Source organism: Trichoderma evansii (genome assembly GCF_050947405.1).
Source record: "Trichoderma evansii strain SZMC 28006 chromosome Unknown GGI43scaffold_3, whole genome shotgun sequence".
In the NCBI taxonomy this organism is placed as follows: domain Eukaryota; kingdom Fungi; phylum Ascomycota; class Sordariomycetes; order Hypocreales; family Hypocreaceae; genus Trichoderma; species Trichoderma evansii.
In genome coordinates, this window is record NW_028145203.1 from 1155833 (window position 1) to 1176525 (window position 20693).

The 20693-nt window shown below is 50.2% G+C and overlaps 4 protein-coding genes across 4 annotated transcripts; 2 read left to right on the forward strand and 2 right to left on the reverse strand.

The window, feature by feature from the left end:
• Window positions 1–508: 508 nt before the first annotated feature.
• On the reverse strand, window positions 509–4540 carry GGI43DRAFT_380442 (MRC1-like domain-containing protein; the record flags this gene model as incomplete). The annotated part of the gene is made up of 2 exons (XM_083202985.1): window positions 509–1550; window positions 1605–4540. The coding sequence occupies 2 exons, from the start codon at window positions 4538–4540 to the stop codon at window positions 509–511; spliced, it is 3978 nt and encodes a 1325-aa protein (XP_083064082.1).
• A 509-nt stretch (window positions 4541–5049) lies between these two features.
• Window positions 5050–7203, reverse strand: GGI43DRAFT_245758 (inositol-3-phosphate synthase INO1). The gene is made up of 3 exons (XM_083200747.1): window positions 7114–7203; window positions 5572–7037; window positions 5050–5494 (listed from the first exon to the last, which is right to left on the reverse strand). The coding sequence occupies exons 2-3, from the start codon at window positions 6894–6896 to the stop codon at window positions 5185–5187; spliced, it is 1635 nt and encodes a 544-aa protein (XP_083064083.1). The 5' UTR covers window positions 6897–7037; window positions 7114–7203; the 3' UTR covers window positions 5050–5184.
• A 4406-nt stretch (window positions 7204–11609) lies between these two features.
• Window positions 11610–14704, forward strand: GGI43DRAFT_245807 (LIM domain-containing protein). Its single transcript, XM_083200748.1, has 3 exons — window positions 11610–12156; window positions 12215–12322; window positions 12380–14704. The coding sequence occupies exons 1-3, from the start codon at window positions 12042–12044 to the stop codon at window positions 14551–14553; spliced, it is 2397 nt and encodes a 798-aa protein (XP_083064084.1). The 5' UTR covers window positions 11610–12041; the 3' UTR covers window positions 14554–14704.
• A 2725-nt stretch (window positions 14705–17429) lies between these two features.
• Window positions 17430–20386, forward strand: GGI43DRAFT_245830 (DUF3405 domain-containing protein). Its single transcript, XM_083200749.1, has 2 exons — window positions 17430–18167; window positions 18235–20386. Exons 1-2 carry the CDS (start codon window positions 17599–17601, stop codon window positions 20183–20185), a joined length of 2520 nt encoding a protein of 839 aa, XP_083064085.1. The 5' UTR covers window positions 17430–17598; the 3' UTR covers window positions 20186–20386.
• The last annotated feature ends 307 nt before the right edge of the window (window positions 20387–20693 follow it).

Here is a 20693-nt window from a genome sequence, read left to right on the forward strand (position 1 = left end):
ACAAAGCTCGGATGATTGCAGGGGCAGCAATACGTAGCTGAGCTTACGGAATTATCAATAATGATGAATAGAGGCATCCTGGCAACCTGGATTAAGCAACGACGCGGACTACTTCGTAGTTTTATGGACTTTATTTAGTACATTTATATATTTCGGTAGTTCGGTGGTTCAGCACATACTTGTTCAGGAAGTAAGTCCTTTATACTAACTCTAGCGCTTTTCACGCTGGTACATTCAAGAACTATCGCTTGGGTGGCAAATGTTGAAATACGATATTCGACAACTTCTCTTACATAAGCATCTCTAACCATCGATCTAATATGAAATCATGGCCTGCTGGATGCCCTTGCCTTGTGAGGCACTATTCAAACCCATTCCCAAAATCCAAAGTTCAAGCCCCCCAAAACAAAGTCATATCGTGCTTGTAGGAATATCCCTAAACCCCCCAAACGCCATACTATAAAACCAAAGCACATTATGATCTAATCGGCGTACACATGTAAAGTACCTACTCAAAGGATCCCTTGCCCAACAATCCTCCCACCAGTCCTGCTCTGCTCTCAGCCCCGCGAACCTTCTTCTCCTCTCTCCTGCGTTCGTTCTCCTGCATCCTCGCCAGTTTTTCGTTATCCCTCGCGAAGCCATTGATTCCGCTCTTCTTGCCTGCACCTTTCTTGATCTTGGCCTCTTCGCCAAATCCACTGCCGGATCCACTACCTGCCGCCATTGTCGTCGAGGAGGAGGATGTAGTAGTACTAGCCGTTGATAGCAATGATGAATTGGTGGTCGCGCGGCGTAGAAGTGACGCGGGGACTTTGAAGGATGAAGATGAACCCCCCGCGCTAGCAAAAGCGAGGCGATTAGAAGAGGAAGCAGACAACCCAGATGAGGCATTGCGCTTGAGACTGATACGATCAACCACAACGTTGCGGGAGCGCCGAGAGGCCGGGGAGTGATTTTCCTTGTTTCCTCGAGACGCAGGTCGAGCATCCTCATCTTCGCTATCTGAGCCAATCTCCGTGGCCGGAATAACAGAGCTATGTCGTCCGTCTTCCAGCAGATCAGATAATGTCTCTCGGACCTCGCCAATATTTGATGGCTTCTTGCCATCTTTGGTTCTCCTCATATGAGCGGGAGCTCTGTTATCACCAGCACTACCAAGCGGCTTGCGTGGCTGACTATCGGGAACGACTTGTCGCTGCTGTTCTTGTTCGGGCTGTTCGCTTTGAGACTGCGACTCATCCCCTTGCGAAGCTGGCGCATCGACGATTTCCAAAAAGTCCATTTCATCGTCGCTGCCCCGATCCTCCATGGTGCGTAGGAAAGCTTGGTTGCCAGGATTTTCAGCCATCTTCTTGACGCGCTCATCGGCAAACAACGCCTTTTGCATTTTTGCAAACTGGCGGCGCTTCATTCTTCTGCGGGCTTCTCCACCGTCATCCGAGTCGGAGAGGTCGTAGTCGGCTCCGCGCTTACGGCGAAGCAAGCCTGATGTAATGTCCTTGTACAGCTTTTCGACTTCCTTTTCATCATTTATCCGTTCTCGGTCACTGAAGAATATTAGGTCAAGTCCTTTCATCTGTAGTCTAGTTTAGAATACTTACGCGTAAAATGCAGCCAGCTTGCGAGCATCAGCGTCATTGCCAGCGGCATCATCAATAATGTCCTGCAAAGTGGCATCAAATTCATCATCGCTGTCTTCGCCATCTGCTCCACCAAGGCCGGCATATTCGTCTTCAGATTCTTCGGCTTGTTCTTCCACCATTTCTTTCGCCTTGCTCTTCTTCTTGTTAAACTCTTCCATGAGCTTCTTCTTCTTTTGTTCAGCAGCAGCTTTCTGAAGGACATTGAAAGCAGATTTGGAAGAATCCAGTTCTTCGTCTTCCTTTTCAGCAGTCATGGAAATTGCACTCTCTTCATTGATGGATGACATTTCCATTTTTCGTCGAAGCCTTCCTTTACGCACAAGTGGAGAGCTTTCAATTGCATCTCCATGCTGGTCCGCAGATATCGTCTCCACGGTGGAGGGCGGAGGCTCGACAAATCTCGACTTCAGAGGCGTATATCTTTGAAGCCCTCCATCCTGCGAAGGCTCAATCATGTCAGAGATTTGGGAGTTCAGATCATCTCGTAGTAGACTGTCCAAGCCATGCATCTGTGTCTGCGCAAGGTTGAGCTGAACGGCCTGGGTAGCCCCCTGGGTTTCATCTTGCTGAGAGTCCAGAACCATATCGTCGGTATTATCGTCCATAGCAGCCGAAAAGTTAGAATCAGGAAATTGGTCGAAATCGGGCATCATTGACTGTGTCGGGTCATCGAGTTGGCTCTTCTGGTTCTCATCCATTGTACCAGCAAAGATCTGGGTAAGGCTAAGGCCAGCGGGTCCTTGAACAGGAAGGCCAGGAATGAATGACTTCTTGGCAGATCGCAACACGGATGTAGGCGCAACGGGAGAATCGAGTGTCGGAGTAGCGTGGGCCCTCTTGGATTTTGGCGTAGCTTCGACGGTAGGCTCGCCTTCATCGTCAGACAAAATGGCAGTCTTATTCCGTGTGCGCTTTCTTTTAAAGGCAGTCACGTTTTCGACGTCTTCATCTTCCTCATCATCATCCTGGTTATCAAGCTTAGGAAGGGCATCCGAAGTTTCAGATGCCGCATCTTCTTCCTCATCTGCTTCGTCCGCCTCAGCATCAAACATAGCTAGTCCTGCTCCTTCGCCTTCTGCTTCTGACTCTTCATCTCCCTCTTCTTCCTCGGACCCTGAGAGCTCCACCGCAGACCCCTCTGCATCTGCGTCACCGTCTTGGTACTCTTCATCCTCACTATCATCCCACGCCAAAGGATCTGCTTCGCCATTCTCTTTTCCTTCTTTCTTCTCGGCCGCTGCTTCCTCTTCCTTGATTCGTTGAGCTTCTTCTCTGGCTTTACCCAGGATATCTTCAACCTCCTGCATCTGTCTTTCCCGTTCCTCTGCAGTCTGGATGACGATGCCTTGGGCTTTCAACATCTCAAGCCTTCGGTCTCGCTCGGATCTTGCTTGTTCTCTTGCCTTTTGCAGTAGAGTGGCTTGAAATTCGCCTGGAGTCATTCCCTCTCGCTCATTTCTGCGCTTCTTTTCTTTTCCGGGTGGTGTTACGTGGGCCAAAGCCCGCAGGGCTAGTATTGAATGCGATTCTTGCGCTTTTCTAAAGGGAACATTGTTGAAAACAGCATTCATTCTGTCTTTAGCTGTAGTTGTAATCTCCAATTCGTCGTCTGAGTCGGCCGCAGTAGCTCTGGCAGGAATCGGTAGTCGCACCCTCACCCGACGTTTAGTTTGCGTAGGCTTGCTTGGTTCTTCAACTTCAGTAGCTAGCCCTTTACCCTTGTCCAAGCGTGTAGAAGTTGTTTGTTGCACATCTTCCATATCATGGTTTACTGCTAAATCATCCAGTCTTGCCGTGGCATCCTCGACATCTTGGGCGGATTCCTGCTTCTTTCCAACCGGTGGCGAGCTGGGCGGCGTCTCTTTGTTTGCATCCCCGTCGGTTGGGGGTGTAACCGGCCTGCTTGAGCTGTTCGCTTGAGGCTCCAGTGGCGATGCCTCTCCTTCTAGTCTGAAATTGAAACGCTCAAATAGGCTTGCTTTGGAGAGCTTCTTTCGTGTCTTGGCTTCATGGGCCAGCTGCATGTTTCTTGCCATTCGCTGGGTCTCTCGGTTCAGCTCTTCAATGGCCTTTTTGGTTGCTTTTCTCATCGGGCGGGCTTCTTGTGTCAATCTTCGCCCCCCTTCGTCGTCCGTTATGCCTTCTGCATCATCTCCAGAATCCAGCTCCCCGAGTTCAGATGCCAGCTTTTCTTGTTGTGCCCGGCGCTCTGCTTTGCGCGCTTCTTCTTCCGCCTCTCGCGCAAGGCGCTCTTGTCGCTTTCGTTCCACCAGGGCCTTGAAGCGATCTGATTTGACAGCAGGCAAGTCTTCTTCGGATTCTGGTTGGTTCTGGGGCGCCTTTGCCGGTGACGGACGTACTGGTGAAGAAACAAAAAGGCCAGGGCTAGGCGACCTATGTGAGAGCTCTGGAGCATTGTCCTGTGCATCACGGCGCTTCAGCCGCCGGGGAGCAACCGGCAGCTCGTCTTCGTCTTCTTCTTCGGCGCCATCAGCATCTGCCATCTCAGTATCCGTAGCCTCTTTAGATTGCTGTTCTTCTTGCTCCAACATTCGTCTAACCCGATCTCTCGCGGATTCTGCAGCATTGGTGGTCTCCGGTTCATTAATACCAGCCGAGGGGCCTTGCATCCGAGCAGCCAGCTTTCCCCGTGGCCGTATCTGGACGGGCGCATCAGAGTCGGAATCCGATCCATCCTTGTCTTCTTGGGGAACTATGTTGCTTCTTGGCGATTTCGCTTTCGGTTTGATATTTTTAGCTTTGCGGCCGCTGCTATTGTCGTCGTCATCGCTGCTATCTACCGTCGCGAGTAAAGCCTTGATTTTTGATCGCGGTGTAAGTAATTCTGGAGTTCCATGGCGAGACGCTGGCGTTGGAGACCGTGGCGAAGCCATTGTTACTACCAATGACCAGCCTAATTCACAGCCGTATACGGCGATTAACGTGAATTCTTAATAATACTGAAAAGTATAGAGTATGGCGCAGAGAAGTCAAGACATGGCATTCGGGTTTAGCAGGCATAAAGTGCAAAGCAGAGACACGTTATATTGCGTGGGGAACATTTTACGCGCTTTTGACGCGACACATGTCAACGCGCAGTGCTCGCCCACTAAATGTGGCACAAGTGACCTCCCCGCATTCAAACCCACCTTCATAGTACACAGCACAGCCTACGCGCCTATACACAACAAATACAACCAGCCTGATAGACTCATTAGGCTCGCTAATGATTATTGTTGATACCATAGCAGATTCAATGGGGCGATAAGAGTTTATATGAACATTAGATACTCTTGTAACATTCACGTCGATTTCACACTGCTAATGTTCAAGCTCAAAAACACATTTCCTGAAAGATCAATTTGGTGGCAAAATCAGTATTGTTCAATTGTCAACCAAGGCGTAGCCTAGGCCGCCGATTCTACCTGTTTTATAGCTATATCTAATGTATCCGGTAAAGACTGTCCAATGTTCCAATGTCCTCGCGCCATCTCTCAAGCTCTAAGAGCTTCTCTTGTATCTGCAAGTCGAGACTGACTTAGAAGAGCTTGTGCTCCAGGGTCATTTCAGACTCAGGCTCGAGGCCAACGCAAGCACGGAAGATGTTGGTCAGTGCCGCACGCTGCTTAGCCAAAGCGTTCACAACGGGGGTGCCCGGAGGAGTCAGAGGAGCCTTGAGCATGTAGCTGAGGACGCTGAGGACGCTGTGGAACTGCTTGAACTCAGCAGTCTCGTGGCCGTCATTGGAAGCAGCCTTCCACTGGATACGGGTCATCATCTCAGCAACCACCACGAGATCAATAATCAGGGGCGAGGCCAAGAGAGAATCCTCGCAGATATTGAACAGCCTATTGTCACCAGTTAGTATAATTCCAGTTTGTTAAACGAGGCGACACTAGGGGAAGCCTCTATGGGGGAAACTTACGAGATGGTTTGGTGGCCACCGAGGAAGATCTCAGCGTAGTACTCATCGAGGGCTCGCTTGTTGTCGCCAACAGCGGGCATATACTTGATGACAACGCAGTGGTCGGGGTGCTCGCCCTTCTTGTACAGAATGTCGTTGGCCGCGACCATGTCATCCACGACATTGGACTTGGAGATTTCCTTGGAGCGGAACTGCTTCTGAGAGCTCAAGTTCTTGCCGTCATTGTTACCGAGGTGGTTGTAACTGGCAATGGAGGTCAACTTGATACCGGCATTGATAAGGAAATCCACCAAAGCGGACTTCATCTTGGTCTGGCCAGACTTGAAGTCGTCACCACCGATGTAAGCATTGTGCTTCTCAGCAAGCTCGATAGCACCAGGAACAAAGGTGTTCTGAGGAGAGCCGTTGATGAAGGGGGAGCCCTCCAGGATACAGGCAACGGCAAAGATGGTGGAAGGAGAAACCTCCTCGTGACCCTGCTCAATAGCCTTGAGAAGGTTATCGGCAGTGTCATTGACTCCATCAATGAGGTCGGCGAATCGCTCAGTGTTGGCGGTCCACAGAACAATCACCTTGTCAAGGTTGTTGTTGGCTTTGAAGTCACGAATATCCTTTCGGATTTTCTCGACATGAGCCATTGAGGCCTTGGAGCCCTCAAGGACATTGTCAGCTCGGTCCTCCTGATTGGCGGCAATGAAGTCGGGGTAGTAGATGGAGGGAAGAGGAGTCAACCCAGCCATCTCCTTCCTGACGTGAGCCTTCAGGGCAGGCTCCAGGACCTTGGCGCGATCCATGGCCTGAGCCAGGTTCAAGGAGCTGATGTCCCAGCCGCCAATAACGAGGTCATTGGGGTGAACCATGGGCAGGAGATTGTGGAAAGGGATGTTGATCTCCTGGTTGGTCTTGGCATCAGTTCCAAGCTTGACGGTGGAGCTCATGACGACGGAGCCGTAGTAGTTGGCCTCCTGGGTGCCTTCCTTGGTATCCCACACAAGGTTGCGGCGGTTAGCAATGATACCCGCGGTGACGGTGGTACCATTGTTACCACCCCAGCCGACAAGCATCATGCCAACCTTGGGAACCTTGCGGTCGACCTTGAAGTCGTAGAGCGTTTCCTTGGGAGTCGCCACAAAGTTGCCATTGGCGTCAGTCTCGACGCTGGTGGTACGATAAGTATACTTGGAGCGGATTTCCGACTCAGTATAATTGACATTGGGGGAGTTCACGACGAAGGTGCTCTGAGCAGCACCAGTGGACGCCGTGTGGCCATTGGCATAGCCATTCCCGTTCGAGGAGCCCGTGCTATCTTCCGCGTGAGGGGCCATGTTGACGATTTGGCGAGACGCGGGAGTGTTTTTCTAGTTGAAGGGTTCTATTTCTTGAAAGACGACCTTTATTTGGAAAAGGTCGAGTCCGCTAACCCTCCAGAGGCAGAGCAGCGGGCTCCGGCGAACGGGTGGTGAATCCTGCAATGGAGGTCAGCCAATCTGTTGTTTTACTGCTTCTCCCGATTTTCTTCCATTGTGCAGCGGGAATACATACGAGTTAAGGAGATTGGAAAACGTCTTGACGACTGGACGTGATCGAGGCTCTAATCCCTCGACCAACAGATTATACCTGTATTAGGTGGGATGGTGGGGTTTGTTGAGGCAGAAACTAGGTAGCCAAGCAGTGGTTGCTGAATTGACACAGAAATTTCTGGTATTTAAAGATTCGGCTTGTTTGCACAGCGATTCTGAGTTTTTATTTGACGGTGAGAAAGAAAGGAGAAAAAAGAAGCTTCAGACTGGTTGGGGAGACGGAGGCCTTTGTAGTTCGGCTTAATATGGCTCTGCTCTGTACAAGCGCTAAAAAGCGGCTAGCTCTACCAAGTAGACCGATACTTTTCGAATCTTTCGGATGGCTTGGGCCTAGGCCACGCGCTGCAAGCGGTGAAAAACGCCGCACGCTTGGGACCTGCAGGCACAATTAATAACGTTGGAACCTTTTTTGCTGCTTTCGCACCCGGATACGACGGGGCGAGCTGAGCGGATTTCGGGTCCATGGAAGCTCCCACCCCGTAGCTGACGACTGACGTTGAAGGCGTTTACATTGAACAATTATAACGGTATTGTCAACTTGCAAACAAAAAATCTACTACAATCCCATTCTACAGAAAAAAGACGAGACTGAGTACCCCATGGGATAGCGCTTAATTCCCCATACATAGGTCCACTACCTACTATCATCACTGGAGCTGCTACGGAGTACTGCTACTAAGTAAGGGCACAATGGCCACCTCTATTCTCCCTCGCGATATGGCACAGGACGGCACACGTCTTAGTCCCGAAGACCGCGCGTTTCCTTGCGCGTATGTACCTGCATTGGTAGGCACAGATAAGCTGTCAAAAGTTTCTGCATATTCCTGTTGGCTCATCCACCTGTCGTCAGCCGTTCTTGCGTGATGGAAAAGCAGATTGGTAGATACATGTGATCCATGTGGGGGCTTTAATACTACTCATTTCCCCAAACTGGCATGCCGGCCGTTCTCCAGCCATTGAGAGTTGTCAGGTCTATCTTTTACGCTCTGTATTTATTCATAATTGACACGTACCACGACCAGCACAAGCACGAGGGCGGGTGAATTCGGTCTGAGGATGGAGAGCCGTGCAGATGCAGACCTTGATTGAGCCGGAAATGCCATGCTTGGCTACGTGTTTGCTGACCTTTTGCATTTGCCAATGGAGATCAGCGTCGACCGCTTTTCCTGACCGCATTTGTTGGGATCTTGGCTGCCAGGTATCGGGCCACTTAACCACCTCTACGTCGGCGCCAGAAAGGCACGCGTGCATCAAATGTAACCAGAGGCATTTTTCAACAGCTAATGCTCTCTCTAACCCTACACCGTTCTTGTAAACGTGCCGATCGCTCTCTCGGTAGCGAGCTGTGTGCTGGCGTCAGAGGGTCTTTGATGAAGACGTGCATGTTGTAGCGTAATAGCCCAACTCAGTGTAAATAGTTTTTTTTTTTTTTTTTTAAGCGAGCATTGATGGTTTCTTATGTGTCATAAGTGGGAGTAGCTGGGTATCCAGCACTCTCTTAATTGCTTGGCTTGTATGCCGATGGATATAGGTAGTTCACTATATTCTCTAGGAAGATTTGTGTTTGCAAAAGCCTTCGAATAGCAACATGAAGCATTGTGACCATGACAACCACACAAAGTACTGCCACGAAGGAAACCGTATAAACATTCAACCCAATTGCAACTTGATAACACAACCTATTGCACACATTCTCTTATAACAATTATATGCTGACAATCTAGTTGCCTACCCTACACGCTCTTCCTTCCTCGCTTTTTTTTTTTTCTTTTTCTCCATGACAGCTATGCATAGCGCCACAGGGAATGGTTATTAGGTACATTTACCTTCTGATATTGATGATCGTATTGCTGCGAGTAAATCTGGCAATTTAACGCTGCGCAGAGTTGACCTTATCGCACGGTATAGCGAACATCCCTGCCAGGCAAACCGTACTTCTGCCTTCATTACAGAGTGCGTCAACAGCTCTCGCTTAGTACATGTATAGTCGAGCACGTGCCTTGATATCCAAAAAAGAAGTCTCTGTTTTGGTCATCAACTTTGAGAACGGCATATTATGAAACCGAAACATCCGGCTTCTAATAACATGTCATGTCACAGATAGATGAAGGTGCAAGTAGGTTCAAGACTGTCAAAGCGCCCCGGTCACAAGGCTTCCGGGATATATACTGTAATGCTACTTCAAAAAGGCACGGAGTGCCCAGAGTTGCATCCGTATTGCTAGTGCTGTCGTACCCGTAGGCATGACAGCTGGATAAAGAGAGGTAGTAGTGTCTCGTAATACGTATCTGCTCGTCCAACAACGAAGAATAAAATTCAGCACTTAGCCTAGTGAGACTTCACAAGGCACCCGATGGATTAGCCACGGCCAACTATACCTAGATAGTCTTGCTCCAAGCAGTCAAATCTCATGTCCTTCTTGAAGGGAGCAAATGTCTTAAAATGATATAGAGTAAAAGCACGAGCCTGGAGCAATATACGTGTATACAAGCAATGTTAGCAGCGACTGGGGCCTTGGATGTGACGCTGAACCGACTAGCTAGGGTTGCTCGCGAACCCAACACCAAGGTCAACTAGGATAGCTATCGGCAGCAGCTCACTTCAGCAGGTGAATTACAAGCCCAGCAAGCTTAGTAGCACTGATACCCCATACTCTCTCTTTGTGGAGGGACGATAAGCCGCGACTGAGCCGAACAGAGATGATGATCACCGATCCAAAAGCAAAAGAGGAAATGAGGACACAAGGACAGCGGTGATGTGCGGAGACAGCCGTACCGCACCGCGACTCCAGCCTCGCCGCTTTTGCGCTTCCCAAGTAGGAATGGCAAATATTATGCGCTGTAGAACCGAGACTGCGCCGACATTTTGCTCATGCGCGATGGAACCAACAGCTTCTCTCTTTGTCGCAGGGCCGAGGGCTTTACTGGCCGCTTTATTGCTCACACCCATCCTTCGCCTGAGACATTGTGCTGCTGCCCACGTGCTGCTTTATTCTCTGTAGGCTGCGGCCCGAAATAATGGTTCTGTGCGAAACAATCAGCGAGGTCGAGGGGCGCTTATTGGGAAGATTTATAGTAAAAGGCTGAAAAAGGGACGTCCAATGATTCCGACGCCAGAGTGATCATCCGGAGCATGGAACTGTTCTAGGGGGTGTTCGAGTCGCTACATGTGTCAATTATAATCAATCTGAGCAGTCAATTTCCTGAGGTAGCGCTATTGGCGACTGCTAGTACAGTATGCGTATAGTGCTACCGCTAGTGCTACTATGTACACCAGTGCTGCCACAATCTCTCTGCCAGCCACTGAGGCCGCTGACCCTCCCCCAAAAAAGGGAACCTCCCAGCGCCTCCCCCAGCTGCCCCCCCTTATCAGTGGACAGGGTCGCATCAAGGAGGGCCCTGCAAGGTACGCGACCTAAAAGAGCGACTCACAGTGGCACTACTGCGGGCCTCATTTGCCCAGCTGTCTACTTCGAGGCGAAGGCTCCGGCTGGTGCGCTCTTTGTTACAGCTTGCGCGCATCACGAGGTGGGAATCTTCATGTCGACGAAAATGAGCGTCTTGACTAACGGGTGGAGATGGTGTTTAGCACTTCTGATACACACCTAGTGGGAGAGCTAAAACCGCAAATCAAACAGGCCTTTGCTGGCCACGGCCGCGCTACAAGATCGGTGGAATCTGCAACAAAGTGCCTTTACACTCAATTGGACACCGGCCTGTCATGCTTGATGGTGATTGCTGGCCAGACAATAAAGGGAGTGGATATTGAGACGATGGAAATACGACCAGAGCCTGATTCTTAGCCTGTTTCCCTGTCAAGGGAGCGGCTTTAAGCTAGTTGTACAACCATATGCTGTGCGGGCGACTTTATCCAGGGCTGCGATCTTCCGACAAGTGATGAATGCAATTCAGCATATCGCATGCCTGTGCTTTGTGCTCGTGCGCCGTGATACAGACTCGCAGTTGACTGGGTTGATATATCTAGGTATCCATCATCCGGTAGTTTCGACGCAGGACATGTGAGCATAACCACCACGCTTGCTTCCTCCTTCTCCTCCAGCTTCGTTCGTGTCTCGCCTCGTATTCCATTCGAATCTCGTGTCTGTTTCTGTCCAAGGCTTCCGGACGGCTCGCTCGCAGAAGGAAAAAAAAGTGAATCCCACACCGCAACCACCGTTTAGCCACGGCACTGCGAGGCTGCTGTGACAGGGGTTCGCGACCTGATCGCAATTAGCTTACACCAAAGAGACCTGGGCCAGTGACAGGGTCCAGGGGCCGTCTAGTCAGGGGTCTGCCCACCCCAGCAACCTTTTTCCGCGACCTCCACAACTCGAGACACTATGCGCAACATCACCGTTTGTAGGTAGCCGTTCCTCCAAAAGCTTGCGACTCTATTCCCCCTTCTATCTTCTTTCCTTCTCGCCAATTCATCCTCCTAGCATAGTAGGCGAGGCTTCAAGCGTCGTCCAACGCAGGAACCGTCCGGCGCGGGCTTGACAGCTTTCAACGGATCCTGGTTCCCGCTGTCATACTCTGCCGGAACAAAATAAGCTTGCTGGATCAAACTGCTGGCGGCTCCTCGCAGCGAGGCTGCGCTTTGGCGGCTCCAGATCTGTGGCTCGAAGGATCTAAGCACAGACAAAGAAAAAAACCTGAAGAAGGCAGAAACAGGAGGCGTCGTGTGCCGGCTTTTGTCCAAACCCTTATCGATTCTACCATATTAAATAGTCTGGTTTCCAACCATCCCGCCTCGGCGAGACACGACAACCACCGCTCGTGACTGCGTTGTAGCACGTGTCGATGTTAACATATCCGATGTTTTCCTTCGTGCTGGAATAACACCTGAACTACTACACGGAAGAACAGTTCCACAGGACACTGCTTCGCCGTCATGCAGGGACTGAGAGAGTCGGCTTTCCTGCCGACGATCAAATGTTCGTCATGCGGCTTGCAGGTCGAGATCTCCCTGATGGGAGAACACGCGTGTTCTGGGCCGGCCGTCGAGCGTAAGAGATATCGATATGTATTGGCGTGTATTTACCTTGGCTAACATTTGACTTCCAGTATCACCACCTCCCGATAGCAACGATAAATTTGACGATCCGTTCCCCAGGTCGCTGCAGACAGATAAGCTAGGCCGCATGCCTAGCCCGGTTGATATAGGCGCAGCAAGTACGATTTCCTATTGCCCACCCTCTCCGAGATGAATCAGATGCTAATATTGCGCAGATAACGCGTACATGGCACCGGCACCGTTGACTCCGGTGAGCCAATATGGAGGATCGCGCAGCGTTTCTCCGATGACGCCAAACAGACCATCCTTTGCCGATCAAGCAAGAGACTTCTTCTCATTTGGCGGCGCCAGAGTAGAAGAGCCAGCAAAGATACCCGAAAAACCCCAGCAGCCTGACATCAATGGGCACCGCAGCTCAAAAAGCATGGCTACCCCCGCCCCCACAAAACCTCTTGGGTTCATGGAGCGCATGAATACTATTGCTCCAGGCCCCTTTGATACTAACCAACGACCTTCAACTTCTCATGGAGCCTTTCCAGCAAAAAAGGAATCAGTAACCAAGTTCGACAAGTTCGACGCATTTTTGCTGGAAGAGCCTGGGCGAATACCTGAGCGACCTGGAACAAGCCATTCTAACTTGTCCACGGGAAGTGGTAATAATATTCCATCAACTCCAAAGCAGCCCCGGAAGAATGGATACGAAGGATTCGGAGCGCCGTCGGGGCGCCAGTTAGATCCCAACGCCATGGCACCGCCGATGAGAGCCGAAACCTTCCCCAGACCTTCACCAGGCGTGGGAGAAACCCCACGGCGGCCATCTTACGCGAGCCCAATGTCTCACAACCGACTGCCTTCTATGGGAGCTTCAGATGGGGAGCGACGACCATCTTTGGCGCCTGACACATCGAGACGCCCGCCACCACGCAAAAGTCTTATTCCTCAACACTTACCTACAGAATCCCTCAACTTGGCAGCTGAATTCGGCTCCAGCAACCCCTATCACACGGCGTCTGATTCTTCATCCTCGGGGTATTCAACCTTTAGCAACCAGAGCCAAACCACTACACAGACAAGTCCGGCAAGATCACAGCCACGTAACAGCATCCCCGACGCGCTTAGAGTGAGAGCTGTGCCCGGTGGACTGCCGACGGCAACAGAGAAGCCGCGGCCTGCGGATCTTCGACTCGACCCAGCAGCTGATATACCGCTTCCCGCTCGGTCTCCGGTACCGCGATCGCCATACCTTATACCCGACGGAGAAGAAGAGCGTTTTGACCCAGCTATCCAACCTGGCATTGGTCAACCGGCGTTTAAGCCATACAGAGCATTTAGCCCAGCCCCGGAACCGAAGCCCGAGTTTGAACCTGAGCTTGACTTGGGACCTAAAAACGAAAGCTCTCCGAGGCAATCATCTCCGAGGCAGTCTCCAAGGCAAACCCTTCCTGCACAGACTCCTCCTAGACGGTCCACTCCTAGACAGTCTACTCCCAGACAATCCACTCCACTGCAGCCCTCTGCTAGACAGTCAACTCCCATGCAACCATCTCCGAGACAGTCAACGCCAGTGCGGCCCTCTCCCAGGCAGTCAAATCCTCGACAATCGCCCCCGAGAGAATCATCTCTGAGACAATCTCAATCTGCTCCCAGAGAATCTCCTCGAAAGTCATCCAGAGACCTCAAAGGATCCAAGGATCTCAAGCTTCCGTCTCGCGGCGACTGCAAGGCTTGTGGGGAACCCATTACTGGAAAAAGTGTTTCGTCTGCCGATGGGAGGTTGACTGGAAGGTACCACAAGGCTTGCTTTGTCTGTACTACTTGTGCGAACCCATTTACCTCTGCCGAGTTTTACGTTTTGAACGACAAGCCATACTGCGAGCAGCACTACCACAAACTCAATGGCAGCTTGTGTGGAACCTGTGGGGTTGGTATCGAAGGGCAATTTGTCGAAGATGAGTCTCGTGTCAAGCATCATGTAGGATGCTTCTGCTGCCTTGATTGCGGCGTGCCACTTTCCGACGGCTACTTTGAAGTCGATGGCAAGGCCTACTGCGAGCGAGATGCCGTGAGAAGAACACGGCCGCCACCACCTGCTAACCCTTATCCTCGGGGACCACCAGGCAGAGGCGGATACGGAGGCCCGGGTCCCCGACCATACGGCGGACCACCTGGACCACCTGGACGAATGGGTCCAGGAGGACCGGGTCCTCGACCTGGCTACGGACCTCCTGGTCTGCCGAGAGGACCAGGACCGTATGGTGGACCCCAACCAGGCCGACTCGGGCCCGGCATGGGACCCGGCATGAGGCCTGGCATGGGACCAGGCATGGGACCCGGCTTGGGTCCACTACCCAAGATGAACAAGAGAATGACACGCCTGGGCATGATGTAAAAATGCATACGGCTTTCATCCATCTTATCGTATAATAATGTCTTAATACCACTATTATCTCTGTTCACTTGCTCTGCAGCGCAGAGCAGAACGCATCGTTAGGCATACCGTACACTTTTAACATCCTTCCTCCTCTGAGAGTCTTGGAACAAATACATCACCCTTTGGTTTTGGTTTATATACCCATTTTCTTTTCATTTCCTTTCCTATACTTCACCGGCGATATACCCATGACCGGCTGGGCTTGTTTGGTGCATATACACAATATATCTCTTTTGTTTTAATCCTGGTCATGCTTACGAATGAATCCGATCCCATGTGTGTTTAGTTCATATTCATGTATTGTCCTCATCATAGATGGCGTTTCTCCCCCCTGGTATGTCCTTGATTGGATAGCTCTTTGTGAGTTAATGTACGGTTGCTGGGTTCGTTGCTGGTACTGTAGCACGAGAGGAAGATAATGTATGTTGCTATTGTTACTATAATTCAGGGCATCTCGCCACGCCTTAATACTATCTCGTCATTTTATGGAGGCTATGATGTTTGTCCATTACCGTTGTGGATGCTGTTGTAAAAGGTTGAATTCTGTTGAAGGTTTATATCTGTGATATCGTCTAATGCAATTGCGGCAATGACGTATAGACGCCGTTTCTAGGTAAAGTTCAAAGCGCTTGTGATATCTCAAGCCCCAGTACTCCTTACCCGGCCTCTAGCTTCTTGCAGATGAAGAGATGAGGCTAATCGATAAGAGTGTAGATCGAAACAAAAAACCCAATCGAAATAATTTTACTCTAATAGTTTGTAATGTCGCTGGAATGTTTATACCATTATCGAGAATCTGTGCGCACGTGCTGCGCGGGTGGTGTTTTAGATACTACTACTAAACAATGGATTTGTAGTGTCGCAGTCTTGGGAATGTGAAGATTGACTCTGAATAAGGATATGCGCACTTGACAGCCACCAAGAGGAACAGGATTAGGAGGAATAAGAAAAAGGGGGGATTAGCCGGATGGCGAGATGCATCAACTGTAATTTGCTGCAATCCGGTTGCCACTGAAACTGCCCGCTGCGGTTGGCTAGCTTAGTTCAATAGCATTTAGGCTAATGCTCTGAAGCTTGTACATAAATGCGCCTGGTTAGGTATTAGTATATTAGTAGAGGAGACTTCTACGACAGACACGTTTCTTCCCATACCAAATCCGGCACGGTGAGAGAGAACTCGATGGAAAGACGAAAAAGTTCAAGCTTGGTTCTAGTGGCACGTGGAGATTGGAAAACCGCAAAGACTCAGCTGGCTATTTCTCTTTTTTGCTTTGCTCTGGAATGAAGGCTAAGGCTGAAGATGGATAGTGACACTCACCACGCCTAGAGGTTTTACCTTGTTCAGCTGAAAGAGCTTATTTATATTCACGCCCCTTTCGAAGAAACCAAAAAAGCACTCTGCATTGTGCATCAGCATCGCATATAGAGACGCATTGTCTTCGTGTCCTTTTCAGTCAAGCTTCACATGTTTGTTTGTCTTGCTACTGATCTTCAGGAGTCGATCCCTTCGAAACTTACATGATTCTGAGGCGTGTCTGCAAGGCCAAAAGTGGGGCCGTGGGTGACGAAATTGCCCCTTGCGCTCAAGAGGAGCCAGTGCCACTAAAGCACGGTCTGGCCCACGCGTGCTAACGGCGCGGAGCGAAATCGTCGTTTTATATAGGAGAGAGAAAAAAAAAAAATTGAAGCTTGCGTAGTGTCTGTCGGTGACGAGATGCGCCGACGACTTACGCAAAGGCTCAAGAGCGGGAGGCTGCAATTTGAGAGCGGTCTGCTCATCTACAGACCTGCCGCGAGCTGTTCCTGCTTACGCCACTACGGCAGCCCCCAAACCCCATGCAGCTGTACTTCCCAGGTCTCGAACCTTGTGCAAGCACTACACCATAAAAGTGCTAGATACTGGGCGCACTCTTACAGAATGGCACCTCAGTCCAGTGCTCTGCCAATGCGTAGCCTGTCTGTCGTGCTACCCCTGACAGACGAGACAATCGTCGCAGCTGCAGCAGAGTTTTCTCCTTATACTTGCAGTGTACGCAATCCAGTATCGCTGGTACACATGCACTGTGGCCTTGAGCATATTCTTTGCTCCTCTGATCGACAATGCTGAGTCTGTTGTAACCATTTGTGGTGCTGGAGGCTGATTACTGTGGCGGCCAGGCCAAGCATCACGAGCCGCTCGTTGGCCAGCCCCCTAAGCCCTCCCCGCTGTAATTTTGGAGACCCCCCCGCTATGTCGCTCGACAGACAGTGCTGGTGGGCACCCGCCATTGAGATACGCTGGCGGGTAATCTGCGCGAGTGGCCACTGTAACGCTGAAAAGGATACTTGGAAGGCTGTGCTTCCAGCAGGTTTTACAGGCTCTGTACCACTAAAAGTGGCCATAGTCTCCACTCCCTGCGCGAGGCTTCCGCTATTTCCACCATCGCACCCCATTTGCCAAGTTCTTCTCTTTGCAAGATCGTGTTGTTTAACTTCCGACTCTTTTCCTTCGCTCACTTGCGACACCTCTTTTCTTGTGCACACGATAGCACTTTGTCTAGCCCCCTCTGCATCGCAATTGTAGAGGCTGGTACGGAGCAGACCGTCCTCCTTTTTACTCTCCTTTACGGCTTTATTAGCCCCCTAGTCTCTCTTTTAGTTTACCTTTACACCCCGCGACACTGAGACCTCGACAGAGAGTCTTGAGCCAACGACCATTCCTACGATCAAACGGCGAAGCGCACTTTGATCGATTCCTGTTATACGTCGGACCGCACTGGTTACTTCCGAACGAGACACGGAAGCCTGTGCTAACAGAAGCTGCGTCATCAGCCGCAAGTGCTTGGCGAATACAACCGCTTTGTACGACTTCGCAATATGCAAACTTGAGAGAGAGCTCTGGCAGCCCGTAACCAAGTTATATATATCCTCTAGCTCTCGACCATCTTACTCGACACCAACAGACCTTCGCTATATCACGTCGGAATTTATATACGAAGCAATCGCTTCTAGGGCGTGGACAAGATGTTCAACCCCAATGCGCGCCGACCGCGGGTGAGAATATTGCTGCTCATTATTCTCGCCTCTATTACGTCTTACTATTTGCTTTTCAGCGGCCCAAGCCCGCGATTTAATATTGTGCCCTATATGACCGACCAGCGCGTCACGCAGCCCAACACCCCAGCTTCTCAAGCGCCGATAGGTGACCATAAGGGTGACGACAAGGTCATCGCGGACGTAGACGATGGCTCGCTCCAGGACGGCAAACCATCTACAGACGTGAAGCAGCATGATGATGAGAAACCAAAGGAAGAAGAGAAGAAGCCTTTAGAGCCTGAAAATGAAAAGGAAGAAAAGCCTCTCAACATGGATATCGAGACTTATAACAAGGAGCTGGAAATGCTGGAGTCTTGGGATATGAAAATCGAAGATTTGAGGCAGTGGAAAGATCCTGACGATAAGGAAGACCCCAACGATGTCGCCCCAGGCTATGAAACCGATGGAAAGGATAGAGACTCTGGTACTATCAGCAGACTTCAACATGAGAAGGACATGAGGAAAATGTGGAGATACGCGTACAAAACCACTGCAAAGTAAGTTATTACCGCTGCTATTTTTACCTTTTACCGGCGACTCAAGACTGACGCTATGCTTTGCTAGCCTCGAATCGTCCAACAAGATCTACGGCAACACGCTCTCAACTCTTGATTACAAGGAGAACCGCACAGAAGTGCTGGAAGAGAAGCTTAGAGAAGACCCCGATGCCGCCGTTGGCTTCAGCGTCGATAAGCCCGTCCGATTCAATCCTTACCCAGAGTACAATAGTGAAAAGTGGAAGAAGGCAAAGCACGCTTCTTATGTGCCTTGCAAGGGCCCATCTGGAGAGATTGTCGAAGACTTGCTGGTTTTCAAGGGACGTCCCCACAACTTTCCTGAGCCCAAATTTGGAAGCTACTCTCTGCTTAATATGGATCCCAACTTGTGCTGGGAGAGAGATACTCGTTTGGGTCCTTATGGCTTGCTCCAGCAAACAAAGAAGGTTGGCGGTGAAGTCGAGGTCATTGACTGGGAGAATGTCAACTGGGGTGATCTGGTACAGCGGTGTGTCCAGTCGAACGCCGCTAGATTCGATCTCAGCAAGGAAAAGAAAAATGAGTTTCTAAGTGTCTACCCAGAAGTTGCAGAATCTTTGGCTCCCAAGAAAGAGGATAATAAAGGCGGAGAAGCGAGCAAGGACACTGATGCTCAAAAGGATAAGAAGCCGTCGGGCGAAATTCCCAACGAAGACGACAGGACCATGAGGATTAAGGGACGATCACCAGCTGACCAAAACACGAAGAAAGACAGCTCTGAGGTTGTGAAAGAGAAACGCTCTGCGGTTTTGCTACGCTCATATACGGGTAAAGTTTACACCGAGAATGACAAGGAGGCGATTCGCGCCATGATAAGTGAACTTTCTCTCAAGACTGGTGGTGAATTCGAGATATTCTTGCTTGTTCAAGTCAAGGACAAGGATGCAACCCCCCTCGACGACCCGGAAGTATACCGAGGCGTTTTACATAAGCACATTCCTGCCGAGTTCCATAGCATCACCCTTTTGTGGAATGACAAGCAAGTTTGGGATATTTACACCAAACTCACAGACGACAACGAGCGCAGTGTTCACACGGCACAGTGGCTAAGTGTCCAGAAATTTAGCATCGATCATCCCGAGTTCGATTTTATTTGGAACTGGGAAATGGATTTCCGGGTTACTGGTCATCACTACGATATGGTTGACAATCTGGCCAAGTTTTCTGCGAAGCAGCCACGTCGTGGTTCTTGGGAGAGAAATGAGCGGTGGTATATCCCTGAACACCATGGCGAGTATGATACGACTTTCCGAAAGGAAGTTGAGGAAACTTATGGCGGATCTACCGTCTGGGGTGCCCCCGACTTGCCTTTTATTACACCGGTTGGCCCCAAGCCTCCTGTGAAGTCACCGGAGGAAGATAACTACTCGTGGGGCGTTGGCGAAGAGGCGGATTTTATCACTCTGGGTCCAATCTTCGATCCTGTGAACAGCAACTGGATTATCCGCGATAATGTTTGGGGATATTCAGACAAAACTCACAGGGCCCGCGATCTCCCTCGTCGTACCACGATTGTCACACACTCTCGTCTATCGAAGCGTCTCTTGGATATCATGCATGTCGAGAACTTGCGCGGAAACCACGTTGCCTCCGAAATGACACCTCAGACCGTTGCCTTGCTCCACGGTCTCAAGGCAGTTTTTGCCCCGCATCCCATCTTTACGGACCGTGACTGGAACGGTAAATTCCTCAACCAATGGTTCAACCCTGGCCCCAAGGGAGAATCTGGTGGATATGGAAGCCCCATGGGCTGGGGCAGAGAGCGACGATATCAGGGCAATTCCTGGTACTACCGAGCAGAGCCACCGAACCGAATGTACAACAACTGGATGGGCTGGATCGATACAGGCATCGGAGGCCAGGAATGGGAACAGCAACATGGACGACCTTGCCTGCCATCCATCTTGCTCCATCCTGTCAAAGATACAAAGGCTACAAAGGAAGGTCATAAGACTGGTTTTGAGCTGTTTTACGGCTAAAGGAGCTCGACGCTACCCTCAAGGGTTGATGTTTCTTTCTTTTGTTTCCTCTGTTTAGCTACAGTTTGATGCATTTCATTATATCTCACTGAGCCTTTGTTTCCCTATACCAGCTTTATTCTAAAAATCCTGCCACTTTCTTCTTCTTTTTTTTCTTTATTTCCATTTATTGCCATTCCTTTCTAGGATATTGCATTTCTTTCATCTTCTTATTTGATGACAACGGCTACGGCTGAAACGAAGAGTCCATTAGCTTGATAGTGGTAACTTTGAACAGGAGGAAGGATATACTATGATTGTTGACAAGCGCAAATATTCATCACGGCAAAATCTAGGCAGCGTACGGGGGGAATATGGCAAGAGATGTATATACAGCCCGGCGTTTATTTTTAATTTTTTTTTATGATGTTAGCACCTGACTTGCGGGCTGGTTATTTGCTTATTTCTACCTGTTTGCATGATGGCATAACGAGAGAGGCTTCTTTTTCTTTTGCTCTTATCTATATCA